At 34.1% G+C, this 17,507-nt stretch overlaps 1 protein-coding gene across 6 annotated transcripts in view; it reads right to left on the reverse strand.

Annotated features, from left to right (window-relative positions):
• LOC138335961 (transient receptor potential cation channel subfamily V member 5-like) overlaps positions 1 to 17,507 on the reverse strand; it is a 59,366-nt gene that overhangs the window by 23,541 nt on the left and 18,318 nt on the right. For all 6 annotated transcript variants that reach the window (XM_069285181.1, XM_069285176.1, XM_069285182.1 and 3 more), the window contains exons 4-6: positions 10,720 to 10,875; positions 2,177 to 2,331; positions 645 to 788 (exon numbers count right to left, since the gene is read on the reverse strand). In XM_069285181.1, coding sequence (XP_069141282.1) covers positions 645 to 788; positions 2,177 to 2,331; positions 10,720 to 10,875 — 455 coding nt within the window. The remainder of the gene's footprint in view (positions 1 to 644; positions 789 to 2,176; positions 2,332 to 10,719; positions 10,876 to 17,507) is intronic.

Raw genomic sequence — 17,507 nt, forward strand, 5'->3', positions numbered from 1 at the left:
AGACAGATGTCCTTTATAAACAGGCGTTCTTTGTAGACAAGTGCCCTTTATAGACAGGTGTCCTTCATAGACAAGCGTCCTTTATAGACAGGCATCCTTTATAGACAGGTGTCCTTTATAGACAGGTGTACTTTATACAGAGGTCAACAGTAGAGTAATTTACAACAAATGGTGTTGATGAGTCTGTCCTTTATAGACAGGTGTCCTTCATAGACAAGCGTCCTTTATAGATAGGTGTACTATATACAGAGGCCAATGATAGAGTAATTTACAAAAAATGGTGTTGATGAGTCTGTTCTTTATAGACAGGTGTCCTTTATAGACAGGTGTACTTTATAGACAGGTGTACTTTATACAGAAGTCAATGGTAGAGTAATTTACACCAAATGGTGTTGATGAGTCTGTTGTTTATAGACAGGTGTCCTTTATAGACAGGTGTCCTTTATAAACAAGTGTCCTTTATAGACAAGTGTCCTTTCTTTCGACAGGTGTCCTTAATATGCAGATGTACTTTATAGACATATGTCCTTTATATAGAGGTGTCCTTCATAGCAAGTTTGGTTTGACTATTTATCACAATTAAGCAAAGTTTTGAACTAAAGTATAGCCTAATGCCATTATGTTAACATGTTATAATGCCTTACCAAACTTCCTAGCTCCAACATCTCTTTGAAGATCTCCTGTCGCCCGAGTTTACTGGCCAGCGTCAAGGGAGTTAACTTGCAGTTGTTTTCGATGTAGGTCTTTGCAGGTTTCTTGTGATGTCTCACACAATATTTATACATGTTCTGTAAGATAAAATATAGTATACATTTTATATTTTTGTGAATTATAACTTTTGTAAGTTCAAGAGAAGCCAGAAAGGGTGACGACATCATCAATTTGTTTCACTGTTGTTTGCATTTTATGATGTCTTTTGCCATTTTATTCATTTGCTGAACCTTTACCCGAGGAAATGATGATATAAAAATATTTGCATCTAATTTGTTAAAAATAAACATACGGCCATCCAAGAGATGAGCCATTTTTTCTGACGTACAGCATTATATTTACACAGGACTTATATTTTCACACAAAAAAACCCCAAATTACTTAATATTTAATCCACAAAATGATAAGTGAAGTGCATAATTATACTCTTTTGGGAGATTGTTTTTTATCTGCAGACATAATTAAGCAGCTTAAATAAAGCACGATAATAAAGTCTACTCGGCATTCTAATTGATGTAACAGTACATGAAAGAGCAAATTAATTAAATTCTACCTCCAGTTTTGTATATTGCCTTCAGGAAAATCGTCTATGCAATTAAGTGTATTCCACTATTTTATCAATACACTTCAATTAAATCTAAAACTGTTTTTCTAACTAACAGACTTTCTTTTATTTCATTTTACGAGCGTCAATCATGAAATGCACAGATTTAATTATCACTTTTTTATCCTCATATGAAGAGTTGATTAAAGTCATCTGCACTTGTAAAAGTGTACAACATATCTATTCCCATTGCATGCATACAATGTTTACTCTACTGCAGGCAACATCCTGGAAAAAAAGACTCCAAAGAACTCTGTTTACAAACATAGGAGACGAAAAAAAAGGATGAAAAAATAACATTAAATCAAATCCAATGAAGTGTGTAAATTGTAAATCCAAAGATCTATGTTAACAAACATACCAGAAAGAGAGAAAAACACAATATGTTAAATAAAATCCAATGAAACATATAAATTGTGAATCCAAAGAGTTTTGTTTATAGGAAGAGAAAAAAAAAAGCATTTGATTTTATTACCAGGTTTGTTTGTGGAGGAAAGAGTACTCGGAGAAAAACCACTGACCAGTAGTCAGTATCTGGCAGCTGCTCCACATTGGATTCGAACTCACAACCGTGAGGTGGAGGGCTTGTGGTAATATGTCGGGACATCTTAACCACTCAGACACAATTACCAAAGTTAAAATTAACATTGAATAAAATCCACTGAAGAGTGTACCATAAACAGTGCAGTACCTCGACATTCATAGATTGTCAGCCCCTCAGAATGGACAGATTTTTTCCCCGTAAAATTTTTAAAGCGCCCCTAACAATTTATTTTGCGCACCTCCAACTTCATATTTTATTTTTGCACAGAAAAAATGCGCAAATTACACAAGTTTTTACGGTATATATTCTATACTTACTACTTGGTCGGCTATTACGACCATGTGTAGGACAGTATTCCCGAACGAGTCCTGTAGATCAGGATCAGCTCCGTGATCTATCAGAAAGTCGTAGATATCTTCATGGCCGAAACATGCAGCAAAAGCTAAAGGATATTCTCCGTAGTAAGCATACCCTACAAAAACAAAGAGAAATTGGTAAATACTTCTGAATGTTTCTGGGATATTAGGATATTTTTTTGTCAGATTTATCCGCTGTATAAATGTGGACAATTAAAAATAAGGTAATATTTAGACGGCAGAAGGTGTTGGCTTCCTAAAAACACAACATTTAGTTACATAAGGTAAAGAGTAATGAAGGTTATTTTGACCTATGGCATAGTTTCACAACAACACAGACGGGTCCATTTCTCAATTACTTCATCATGAGTACTGATGATAAAAACAGTAAGCATGCATATTATTAATTAAACCATACATGTATACATCAGATTTAATCTTAGGATACAAATACATTGCTGTGTTATAGTAATTGATTAATTACTTTATAATTAGCCTTATATAAAAACGGGTAGGATGTGTTTTGTTAAAAAACGTTATTCGCAGATTTAAGTGATGACATTGCTCATATATTTATAGCACCTGAAATGAGTTTCTTATTCTAATTAATTGTACACAATATATAAATATTGTGAAGTACTTTTATACACTTTGACATAGGAGATGATCTACGAGTCAGTAATTGTTTCCGACAGTATAATTGTATTTCAGATAAACTCGCATTAATAACTCACGGTCCGTTGGTGTCTATCATTAATAAGTCACGGTTCAGTGACTATTAGTGCCAATGGTACTATATCAAAATTATCAATACTGAATGAACGGGATATTCATCAGAAATAAAGTCAAGAATAAATGTCAGATGTTATAATACAAGTAAAAGACGTACTTGTCTTTTAATACAATTTATTGTGACAACTTCGTAGTATATTTACATTTCAACAGATAAATACTTTATAAAGTTATATTAGAAGTTATATTCAAAGTCATACAGAAAAGGAAGCCCTTTACTAATTTACCACTTGTGAGCTTGATTACATTTATTGTGGTATAAGAAGGAAGCTAAACTGAAGATGGCGACTACTCCAGGAAAGTTTGACTGAAGTCTGTGACATGTTGTCTGAGCTATCTGTTACATTATTTGAAGTTTGCATTAAAATCTCATCAGCTTCATTAAAAGTCCATCTCATCCATACGAAAACTATAACTGTGCACTCATGTGTATTCTGTATGAAGTTTAATTGTATGGGGGGTTTATTTTCGCAATATTTACGTTTTTACCAAAATTCATGAATTCCTAAAACACCAGCGAAATATTTAGAACTTTATCGACGTACCTAAGAACAATGTATCAAAGAGTTATTTAAATTAGTGAGGCGCACAATTTAACCTCTGTGAATATATTCCGTATAGGAAACCTAAAAATGTTGGTCCGGCGAAAATGTATACATTTAATATACTGCAGCAGGCAAATTACCATCCAACACAACATAATGAGCATGACACTAATGTATGTAGCAACTCAGAGCTGACACCAATCTGTACTGAAAACATCTCCTTTAAAAGATATTAAATCCCATTGTTCCATTATAGATTCAGATGCTTTATATTAGTGATTGACATTCTCAAATTATTGTTGTAATGGTGGACAGGGAACTTTAAAAAATGGCTGTCTTTTCCTTGCATATTACAGGGGTATATTGTCTCGAACATGGCTGTCTTTTCCTTCATACAACAGGGGAATATTGCCTCGAACATTAGGTCCTTAATTATTCTGATATTTTTTTTTCAATCTAAATTTCAGTTTTTAAAGATGCATTGACATCAGCTTCTGACACTTTCATAAGCAAAAATGACCAAGTATGCATTTACATGTAGCTATAGTACAATACACCTTTATCTGAACCGATGCCACTAGTGCTAAGTGCAGCAATCTTTTAATCTTCAACAAGTATATATACATGTCTATGAATCATTAATAATGGCGATAGACTGATAGCTTGTTTTGTAATCGATCCCAAGAGACACATGATCAATCATAAGCATATCCTACACCAAAATAAAACTTGTTTTTTTTGTATTATCTTCCGTCATCATGCATCCTTGATCTTAAATAGATGTCAGTCTGCTCCAATTGATTCTCTCATACTTTAACCAATATATCACCATACATCCAGCTAAATTTTAAATATTTTTTTAATGACCATGTAGCTTCAGCATCAAGTTAAAGTACTTCAAAAATACAGCAAAACTGGCCTTTCCTTATTAGCAACCACCTCTGTATAGAAACAACCTGCTTATTAAGACCACTTTCTTAGGGTCCCAAATGGCCATTTATAACACAATTTGACCTGTGTATAAAGACCACTTGTCTATAGAGACCACTTTTCCCTTGTCTTTTGGGTGGTCTTTTAGATAGACAGGATAGACTATATAGTGATGCGTTAAAAGGTTCTGTTATATGTTTTGCAAATAATAAATGTAAGCTATCTTCTGGGAGGGCAGCTTGTATCAATAATATTCCCTGCCCCAAACACTAGTACTCTATCCCCTCAACTTGCCACCATTTTGTAACAAAGGGGCATAACTCTAAAATAATTGAATGTAACTTGTTTCGATATATATTATGCATATCTATCCTGTATAAGGACTATTGACATCAAGTTTGATTGTAATTCTTTCAGTACTTAAGAAGCAGTAGTCTGGCGATCTACAGATGGACAGACAAATGGAAGGGTGGACAGATGGACAGACAGACAATGAATCCAGTATAAATGTGTATGATGTCTATAACAAACTAGAACTGTCGCCAGAGTGGACGACTAATACCCCCGCTGCATAAATCTAGTAATAACTCCTTTAATAGAGGAGTTGCAGAACCCTATATGGTTTACTCAACTCTTCTTTATGATAGGGTACTCTGTACCAAATTTTATCAAAATATGTAAATATTCTATGAGGAGTTCCGCAGACAGACAGACAGCCAGACAGACAGGCAGACAGAAAGATGGAATGACAAACAGACAACTTGAATTCAGTATCCTCCCCACACTTAACTTCCTTGCGGAAGGTATAACAAAAAGTCCCTGTCAACAGACAGACTCGGGTGTCAACAGACAGACTCGGGTTGAAATGTTTCGCTAACTACATTTGCTGATCGTTGGTACTAAGTTACAGTGGGAGAGAGTAATTACCTTCAGAGACAGACATTAACTACTGAAGATAATCAAACAAATAGTAAATATTGTAACTCAGTTATTATAAGGATAAAACCTATACCATTAAACCAACAACCTCCCACCCTGGTGTGGATATAGATTTCTAAAAAACTAAATGATAATGTTAATTACAACTTTCTTTTGTCTTGTTGACTCAAGTGTCATTAATCAATTTGAAGAGACATAGATTGTGAACGGGTGACGTCAACCCATCAAATTTAAAACAACACTGGGCCGATATATATAGAACTCGCCTGATATAGCAAGTGGTTGACGACAATAAACGGTGCAATTATTGTAGGTTTTTTGATGATTAGCTTTTAACATCACAAGATCAATAGACTTGGTAATACTGAATTGACATATCTAATGAATACAAATTCAAGCTGTATATATATATATATATATATATATATATATATATATCGAAATAATCTAAAGAATCTATAACAAGAACATTAGAAATTTTTTTAAGACCAATGCAAGGTTTTATATTTGAGAACAACAGTATATATAGCTATCGCAGACAATGTAAGGTCTATTGTCGGCGACCCTCGGTTAATTGCACTACATTACACTACCTTCATCACCTGTGGGTAAAGTCAGTCAAAAAATCTTGTACTGATGACATCACTTTATTAATAAAAACTAATCAACACTAAATCTTTCACAATAAGAACCCTTCGGGTATGGAGAGGGAATAATGATCAGTGAAATATGCCGATTATAGGAGACCTGTTGCTTTGGCAACAAACATGTCACTGACAACATATTCTATCTTTGCATATTACAGAGTAAGCTTCCTTGCGGGTAGGTATTGATTGTTACGTCATTATTTTTTTGCGCAATACACATTGTTTCCTCCGAAAAGTATGATGTTAAGCTCACAAACAGATGACATCACTATCAATACCTACCTACAAGGGCAGATAACTCTGTAATATGCAAATATGGAATAACAGCAGGTTTATTGGTGTTCAACAACACATGTGTTTCAGATGTTAGAAATGACCCGAACTGGAAAAGTATGCAATCTGTGCGTCTATATATCTAATCTAAAGAGTTTTCAGCAGTATTCGGTACCATCATGGTTTTAAGTGTACAATCTGCCATAAAGCATATGCAACCTTTAATATCATTGGCTAAAGTATTTACTGCAAAATGTGACAGAACCAATCAGATGGAATCTGTTCTTAACAAGATCCTTATTACCATTGGACAATTAGCTTTTCTTTGATGTTGTAGGTCAATGGAGAAGATGAATGTCACTGTGACCTACTTTTGGTAAATTACCTACTTTTGTCCCTCAGGACTGCCTTGAAGCATGCAGTGAATGGATACAATATATAACAGTTTCACTTTCTGCCAATGTTTTGAGAACCCTGTAAGTAGGAGATTATGATAAGTCTAGGTATTACTAAACATTGGATATTTTCGCATGTGCTTAATTCAGTGATTTTCAGTTATAAACATTTAGTGGGGTGCTATCTTTATGATAAATATACATTCAACTTTTAGAAACAAAGTTCTTACATCAACAAAATAGGGATCTACGTGTAAGAAAATTTCAGGGGACGTTGCTTAGTTACTGTAAGTTTACCCACATTATAATGGTTCAGGTTTCTAAATGGTGCACATATACCCATTTTTTTTATTTACCATTCATATCTAATTTACTGATAGCTTTTTGATACACTCTACCACAGAGATCTAGATGTAGAGAGGTATCAATTTTCAGTAAACCTACACCGATTAATTGATAAAGGTGTTTGGTAACAAAATCAATTTCAGTTCACTGGATATCAAATCCAATTTTTTGTACCATATTTAATTACATTTGGACAAGGCTCAATGAAAAACTTAATGGTCATTTACTAGGGCGCTCAATAAATCTCTGATATCCCACTGAGTTTGAATATCTATATATGAGAAAGAGGGTTGATTATGTTGGTCTAGTATTACCAGTTGAACACTTCATATTTTACAATATTTTCTAATAAATTATTTGATTTATATATTCAGGAATTACATCTATAATTTGGCCAGCCGATGATCACCAAGTTTAAATATGAAATGAATTCAGCTGTTCTGAATATGAACGGTATAAACGACTCACAACAAAATAGTCGACGGATTGACTTTACTGTTTACTTGTAATCGATAAAGTTTCCAATATTAAACCTGCGTTCGCACGGAGATGAAAGCAAGGAGAGTGCCGACATCCTGTCTTTTATTGGTGTCGGGATGCCGTCTGGCCACTACAGCCACAGACCTATGATCTTTTGTTTGTTAAACAAAATGAAAGGAGAAATCGTACAAATGATCTATAAAATTAATTGCTGCAATGATTTACATTTCCAGGAAATGAGAACTGCATGGTGTATGTGTACATCTATATACATGTACCTGTGTTTTCTCTAAGACTTTATATGCGTAGCTTTATATAATGTACAATGTTAACCATGAAAAGAGTATTCAATCCTCATCACATCCTATATACAGTCTGAACTTATTGTTTTTATCCATTTCCATCATTGCATTAAAGCCAGTCATATGTCACTTATCATTTACAATTGTCTCCCTTTATCGTGACCTCTCATAACATTCACAATTGTCTCCCTTTATTGTGACCCGTCAAAACCTTTATGATTGTCACAACATTTACGATTGTCTCCCTTTGTCTTGACCTGTCACAATATTTGCGATTGTCTCCCTTTATTTTGACCTGTCATAACATTTATAAATTGTCTCTCTTTATCTTGACCTGTCACAACATTTATAATTGTGTCCCTTTATCATGACCTGTCACATTTACAATCGTCTCCCTTTATTTTGACCTGTCACAACATTTAAGATTGTCTCATTTTATCTTAATCTATTACAACATTAAGGATTGTCTCCCTTTATCATGACCAGTCACAACATTTACGATTGCCATTTTCTAGATCTATTACAATATTTACTATTGTCTCCCTTTATTGTGACCTGTTACAACATTTTCGATTGTCTCCCTTTATCGTGACCCATCAAAACTTTATGATTGTCACAACATTTAGATTGTCTCCCTTTGTCTTGACCTGTCACAATATTTGCAATTGTCTCCCTTTATCTTGATCTGTCACAACTATTTACGATTATCGCCCTTTTTCTTGATCTGTCACAATATTTATCATTCATAAATTATTGTCTCCCTTTATTGTGACCTGTTACAACATTTTCGATTGTCTCCCTTTATCGTGACCCATCAAAACTTTATGATTGTCACAACATTTATGATTGTCTCCCTTTGTCATGACCTGTCACAATATTTGCAATTGTCTCCCTTTATCTTGATCTGTCACAACATTAATAATTGTCTCCCTTTTTCTTGACCTGTCACAACATTTAAAATTGTCTCCCTTTATATGACCTGATTACAATATTTACAATTGTCCCCTATCTCTTGATCTGTCACAATATTTAGATTATCGCCCTTTTTGTTGATCTGTCACATTATTATTCATAAATTATTGTCTCCCTTTATTGTGACCTGTTACAACATTTACGATTGTCTCCCTTTATCTTGACCTGTCACAATATTTGCAATTGTCTCCCTAAGTAGCTTTTGTTTGTCCATTTATCTGATAGCATAAAAACAAGACCTGAATGTACTGTAGATAAGTGTTATTTGTTTTGTAATTCCAACACACATTAACCATTTTGAATATTTACCTATTTCTAAAGTTAAACAAACATTCAACCAATGAAAACTGGTCCGTCATTCAGGTCATATGTGCTTACAAAATTTGTCAACACTACAGTTTAATTTTCAAAGTATATCATATACACCACCAGAAATGGACAAGATCAATACAATATACTATTGCTTCTTCGACTGCCCATAATGCAACATAATGACCCCTCGACCTTAAACTAATGGCAATCTGACCAAAGTACTACACTGTGAATATAAACCACAACATTAAAACAGCTACAAAATAACAATGCATTTGGAGAGTTCCTTCCAAAATAACAATTCATTTGGAGATTTCCTTCCAAAATAACTAACATTTGGAGATTTCCTTCCAAAATAACAATACATTTGGAAATTTCCTTTCAAAATAACAATTCCAAATACATTTGGAGATTTCCTTCCAAAAAAACAACTCATTTGGAGATTTCCTTCCAAAATAACACAATACATTTGGAGATTTCCTTCCAAAATAACAATACATTTGGAGATTTCCTTCCAAAATAACAATTCATTTGGAGATTTCCTTCCAAAATAACAATACATTTGGAGATTTCCTTCCAAAATAACAATACTTTGGAGATTTCCTTCCAAATTAACAATACATTGGAGATTTCCTTCCAAAATAACAATACATTTGGAGATTTCCTTCCAAAATAACAATCATTTGGAGATTTCCTCCAAAATAACAATACATTGAATTTCTTAACAATACATTGAACAATCGAATTTCCTTCCAAATACATTTGGAGATTTCCTTCCAAAATAACAATACATTTGGAGATTTCCTTCCAAAATAACAATACATTTGGAGATTTCCTTCCAAAATAACAATACATTTGGTGGAGATTTCCTTCCAAAATAACAATACATTTGGAGATTTCCTTCCAAAATATCAATACATTCGGAGATTAAAATCCTTCCAAAAACACGACATATAATAATGCATCTCAAAGGATAGATTAGGCATATTTTTGTTTACTCTAACAGATTTAGATGTAACAAGGGTACAGGTACAGAAAAAAATATGGTTTATTTTTTTTCACCGACAACTTACATTTTGAATCATTAATAAGTGCCCCCCCTTTGTTGCAATTTTTTAAGCGTCCTTGGCTCTAATTATGGCGAATACGGTATATAATCTGAAGGCTTTAGTAAATGTACTGTAATACATGACATCAACACCCATAGGAGCAACACAACATGGCAGGTAGTAAGCATTAATGCAAATCAACAAACATGGTAATTTCAAAACTTTTCAATCAATTACTGCCTGAAAAAAACATGCAAGACTAGATGTCAGTATGATATAATGCATGCAATTGTTATCCAAGTCAGAAACAACGGATAGCGGGTCTCAATAGAGCACATCTGCCAAATGTGAGCATCATGCCATGCATATTTTCTACTCCATTGTGTTGTTGTGGTCAGTTTGCTCAATATGGGACGATAATCAGGACAGTATGAAATTTAAACAGGGATACATCAACCCTCCCCGAATCAAATTTAATAAGAACTTCATGGGGGGATGCATGAATATATTCAGAAACACTTACCGTCATAGTTAGTTTCCTTTGTTTTACGTTGCTTTTGATCTTCTGGAAGAAAGAATCTGCCCATGGCTCGTTCGTGAACATTAGCACCATATCCAATAAGTAGTTTGACTTGTTCAAGATCTCCATATACAATAGCCAGGTGTAAGGCACTTTCACCTGTAACGACCAAAAACAATCAGGTACACATATAGAACAAATTGGAATGGCAAACATTATTTCAATGCAGGTGCTTTGAGATCCCAAAAAGACATGGGTAAAGTACAATTAAAAGTTGATTAGTCCCAACATCCAGTGATTATATAAACGCCACCATTTGACGTGAGTTTCATGATGTCATAATCACCGGAAGGTGGGACTTATCAATGATAAATTCACTACTTTACCCACGTTATTTTGGGATCTCGAAACTCTGACGTAGAAAGATCCAGAAGGTTTTGATTATTTCTATTTTAATAAAGGCGGAGCATTTATACATGAAACCAGGTACAGTGAAACACGTTAGAATATGAACACGATTTCGAGAATTATTTTATTTTAAGAGTTGACTGTGTCCTAAAAGACAAGCTAGGGTTTAGCAGATAAATCCAAGGGTGGTTATTTCCAGGAAAGTGAACAATTGCCAACTGTCCTAGGGGAGGGTCACTGGCAGTATGGGAGGGTCACTGGTGGTCTGGGAGGGCCACTGGTGGTATGGAAGGGCTACTGGTGGTATGGGAGGGCACTGGGGTATGGGAGGGCCACTGGTGGTATGGGAGGGTCACTGGCGGTATATTGGGGTTGGGGCACTGGTGGTATGGGAGGGCCACTGGCGGTATGGGAGGGCCACTGGCGGTATGGGAGGGCCACTGGCGGTATGGGAGGGCCACTGGCGGTATGGAAGGGCCACTGATGGTATGGGAGGGCCACTGGCGGTATGGGAGGGCCACTGGCGGAATCATTGAGTGGCGATATGTCGAGGAGTAACTGTACTATAAGCTTACAAATTTTCAAAATAATCTATTTACTTTTGATAAGCTTTTTTCTGTGAAATATCATTAAGCTTACTCAGGTAATAACATTTTCTGCACATAATTCATGTAATGATTGAGCGATATTTTATCATTGTGCTGAATTGTTCATGCAATCAATATTGCACTTAAACTTGGTGGCACCGTTGTATAAGCATGACTTAAATTGTGCTATACCTGTACTCTTAATTGATAGGCTTTTATAGGCTGTGTAAAGTATTTAATGACAATGTTGATATGATAGATTGGTAACAGAAATAATTACATAAACAAAAACAAAGCCGTGACCAGCGTCCTTACGCTCATCCTGACGTGTTTGTGGCTACACCTGGTAACCGCTAAACACACATCACATCGGGCTATGGGCTTTTTATTTGCATTAAATAGCAATCAATGTTGTCATACGTATTGCGGGCCGCAGGCCTCCGGATTCATGTCAACAAGCAGTTTCTCTCGGCCTATGCTTATAATGTAGATCCTCGAACTCTGTGTATATCAGGCCCCTTTCTATTACCCACCTCCATTCTCATGAGACAAAAATCAATGAGTGAAATCAATAATTATCAGATGTATATAACCAAAGCCACTTAACTGACCCAGTAATGCTGGGCTAATGCCTCATCATACCACCCAGGCCAATGCTGCCAGATCCTTAATTAAAAATTATGTCAAATTGAATACGTGCTTTACAAGTCTAACCGAGAAAATAGCCGCGTAATTGTATTAATGGAAAGAGGGTGTTGGCAGCGTGCAGTAACAAGAGGAAAGTGCTGCTGAAAGTCACGTCTCCAGTGTAATGTTTATAATTACACTATTACCTAATTTATTAGAATGTGGCAATGAAATAAAACGCTGATGAATTATTGAGCACGCTAAATCCATTGCATTTATGGCATTATGTTTATGTAACAATAGCAAAGAGTTCAGCCTTAAGAATTCTTATCTGTAGGTTAACATCTTGGAATCAAAGAATTCCATTTTAGAGTACCGATTCATTAAAAGTGGGCTATATTTCAGGGGATGCCCTACTACCTCAGAAAGTCAAGAAATAAAAATTTAGCAAAATCTACAAAATCCTTTCAATATTAGGTCAATCAATTTCACTTATTTAATATCACATTTATGTTTTCAAAAAGACATCTATTAATTTGTAAACATTGAACCCTTAATGATAAATCATACACCTTCCTTTCCTACACTGTCTGAATTACAAATTTTCTGGACTGCAAAAATCCTGTTCTTAGCCAATATGTAATGTTGCAGTAATCTGTTCCCTGACATTTATGTCGGACTGCGACTTTTCCAGACTATCAAAGTCCTAAATATTCGTGGTCCACTGTAAATTTCATTTCAAATCATTTTTAAATTGTAAATTTCATTTCAAATCATTTTTATAATCCTTTATGAATAAATAAACTATTTAAGGAATGATACAGTGCTCATGCTGCATTTAACTGATAATAACAGAATGACCTTGACCTGTCAAACTTGACCTTCAGGACTGTGTGCTCTTAATGATACAATCAAACCTGCATATAAAGACTATACAAAAGACAAAGTATTTTAATAATGGCCTTTATCCTGAAACTGTCCCACATACTGACCGATAACTACTGCGGGATAAACGTGTGCTTTATCCGTCAATACAAAATGCTTTATCCTTCAATACGATCATATAAATTTGTTCCAGATCTAACTGAACTTTTCTAACTTGACCCATATATAAGTTTAACCTTTCGGTGAATGAAACGCCATTCAATCCTGCTAAAAATGTCACATTCACCGGAATGACTTCATTTTTACAATACCGAAAATCTTGTATGGCGGTGTGTCTTTTCTTGCTCATGGCAGAGGTATGTATTATAAAGTAATTCTTTGATGTTTTTTGAGTATTTTTAATACTGTTTCAGTGATATTAGACACTGAATAGAATTGTACTGGTACTGTTATGTTTGTAAATGCGCTTATATATTTCCAGTGGAATTAAAAAAGGAGTACACTCTGATTGGGTTTAGTGAATGAAACTTTTCCTCCACATCAAAGAAGCGTCTCGCTTTGAGCAAACCAAGTTACCAAGTAATATAACTGACAATTTGCTTTCTTTTTGAACGTCATAATGGTTGCAGGAAAAACAGAATACATGGTTAGTATCTTACAATACAAGTTTCATTTTGGTGCTCGACACGGCTTTCCTAAGTTTCGCACCAAAATAAACCTTGTATTGTAATATACTAACCATGTATTTTCTTATGTAATGGTAAGGTGGTCTTTTACACACTTTGACATCCATTGTAAGTGACAGTTGAACACACATACCCAGGGTGATATAATGAAGCAGGTGGATGTGTATAGAGGTAAGTTGTTAAAGACAGCTTTTACTGTATAATCAGTCTCATGACCTTCACCTTGACCTAACTAACTATCTTTTATAACCCGTTTATGTGTGTAACAATATGGACCATATAATGTCATGAGCAATTTGGATTCAATTATAATGAAAATTTGACATACTGCTTCACATCTTTTAGTTGCAATAAAACTCCAGACGTTTTCATAGATGCTAACCAAACATATGATGATTTCTAAGACTATGGCCCAGTTCCCAATTTCCTTTATTGTCAATGCCATTCATGATCAAAACTTTGGGTTTATTACTAGTAAGTAAAATAATAGACAATATGTATCGTACATTGATAGAAATTACTCAAGGTCAAATGTATAATTGATATCAAATGTGTAATTCAAGGCGTATTTCGTCCTTTCACCTATGAAAGTTTAAAACAAAAGATACCTTAAAATAGGATTCATGACTCAACTAAATTGTTCAAAATGCATTTCAAAGAACAGTATACTCTTCAAAGCACCTTGGTCAATATAACTAGAAGAACAAATACACTTTAGTTGCTTTCAAGACATTGAAAATACAGACACTGTTGCCTTGCATCTTGTGTGTTTCCGCAGAAAAGAACAATTGGTTATAGATTAGAAGAGTGATGGCAAAAAAACACCAATAATGGCGACCTTGCATGACCTAGATCAAACTAGGTCAAGAAATTATAATGCATAATGCTATATTTTAAAAAAACTTTTCTGTTCCATATTTTGGTCTTTTTATGGTCTAAAGCACATTAAGATTTTTATGTAAAATGTGCAGATAAATAAATATACAGATGAAAAATAAATTGTCACGAAACTCTCTATATCCACACCAATATTAACCTTTTACTTACTTAATGTCTATGCCAGGTAATAGTTGTGTGAGATTTAGACGTTTATCAGATTCTGAAGAAAAAATGGATTGAGGAAATCAATATAAATGAAAACTAAAATTCATTTTTAGCCATATGATCCTCTTATGGTTTTGAAATTGAATTTATAAGTACAGCTAGTCAATATGACGACTACATAGTGGTGGTAATATGCATGAGGATTACATGTGTCGCGATAATCAATGGCTAACAGGGTACCCCTTTGCGAGGCAATTTCATACGTTGCTTTTATTTGTTTTGCACTTACTGCTTGTCTGCTATTCAGTTCTTACCAATCAATTGAAATTAAAAAGAAATCCAATGCTTGATAGAGTTTCTGACTGTCACAGCATATTTACAATATATACTGATATCTAGGTCAGTCCATAATGTCTGTTGTCAACATTTCAGAAAGGTGCGGAGGATTCTGAATGCAGTTTTCACTAGGCAAGATACCAATACTTTACAAGTGTTGGTTTACATAGCAGACCTTAATTATAAACAAGAGAAACAAATTTAAAATGAATAAAAATGAGTTAGAATTAAGAAAAAAAAATTGATTATTTTACACTTTTACATTCATTATGTATTTTTACATATTATTTTTACAAGTTAAATAAATCATAATTTATAAAACGTCAAAGGTACTTTATATATTTGAGGAGTCACAAAATTCTTACATGACCTGGAAATTTGTTGGCATAATTTAGAATCAAATATACATGTATTGTATGTTAAGTGGGCTAGTCTAAATATACTTAAACTTTTATAAATATGTTCTTTTCTACAACCAATATCTTATGAAAGAATTTAGGAAGCGTTACCCGAGTCAGAAATACACCTAGCTAGACCCTAATTAAAATTGATTTTTGTAGCGATTTACAATTGAAATGTCTCACTTATTATTGGTAGCTTATGTCTGTATAGCTAAATTAAGCTTGAAAAACACACCTATAAGCTTCATGGTTTTAGGAACTTAACCAATTCACCCTATTCTAACCCTAACGAATGATTTCAGAATCAAAAGAACTGAATGCATGCAGGTAAACATTGTACAGGTATATTTATAAGTGGATTCGGAGGCTGATCAATGCGTCCGGGTCTAGATAAACACACCTGATATAGAATTGATTGAATAGTGTTTAGTTGACGTACATATCTAATAAACCCATTGTATCAGAGGTTGTAAAATTGATATATTCGTTGAAAGTTTTTACATGCATTAAAAAATCAATATTAAAGGTTTATATATATATGTTTATATAAGATATATGAATACCTACATCACTTAAAACTTTACATAGAAGTGTATCGAATACTGTACATTGGACAAGGTATTCTCCTTTGTTAATTTCTAAGTAAATGAAACCTATTAGGTTAAAATCAAGCCACACATCGTGATTGCCATCCTGAGCTACGTCCAGTAAAGCACACTGACCACTGATTGGTTCCAGCATCACGATCACTTCATCTAAATCAATATACTTTGTGATAATTTAAATAAAAATGGGACGAACACATTTTTAAAATTTCAAAAAATTAAAAGTAGAATATAACGTCTTTGTATATTACAGAGTAACCTCCCTTGGAGATTATAAGGCAACCATTGTGACATCATCCTTTTTGTGAGCAAAACTCACATCATTATCTAAGAAAGATAAGATGTTATTGTGACCTCACAATGGATGCCTACTCGCAAACATGCAAATTGATAGGAATAGACCAGGCTTAATATTATGTACCTAAAACAAAATATATATGGTAGCACCAACTAAGTCTTGATTAGAATAAATCATGTAAAGAGTCTTCAAATGTGTTTATCAAGTCAAATGGTTCCAAAGAATTTACTGATGGAATTCATTGTTTTTATCTCCAAATGCAAAATATGAAAATGAAAGTTATTAAATAATATCTAAAGACGTTTTGTTAAACCATTAAAACATGCATGATCCACTTCCACACAATTCAACTTCAAATAAAAGACCACCAAGCTATGGAGACCATTATTATCTCAGTCCCTAATGGGTGGTCTTTATAGACAGGTTTGTATATATGAAGACGATTAATCATTTACAGCATCATTCGTTTTTTCTCCAATATTAAATACGTCAGCATCCCCACCCACTATGAGAAATAGCTTTGTTGACACGCATTGCGTGATGTAATTCTTTAGCGTTGGATAATTATGTGTATTGCGTTAAGAGCCGTTCATTACCTGGAGTGTCTCTACACCGTCGACACTAAATATCAGCGTGATCTTTGCAGGATCTATGCAGGACCGTAGTCAATTAACTATGAACTGATATAGCAGACATGGACACACAAAGTTAACTTTGATAGGGAGAAAACACACACCGTCATAAATGCATCGTTTCTATATATATAATGTCATTATATGGTAAAATGAACACAAATGCAATGTCCTATAATTTAAGTGACATTTGGACTTCTAAATCAGAGCTTTTTCTCACTGCTTTGGGAATGGGGCCTGTGGCTTTGACTTTGGGAAAATGTGAGACAAAACCAAGATTTG

The sequence above is a fragment of the Argopecten irradians genome, chromosome 12, assembly GCF_041381155.1.
Source record: "Argopecten irradians isolate NY chromosome 12, Ai_NY, whole genome shotgun sequence".
Lineage (NCBI taxonomy): Eukaryota > Metazoa > Mollusca > Bivalvia > Pectinida > Pectinidae > Argopecten > Argopecten irradians.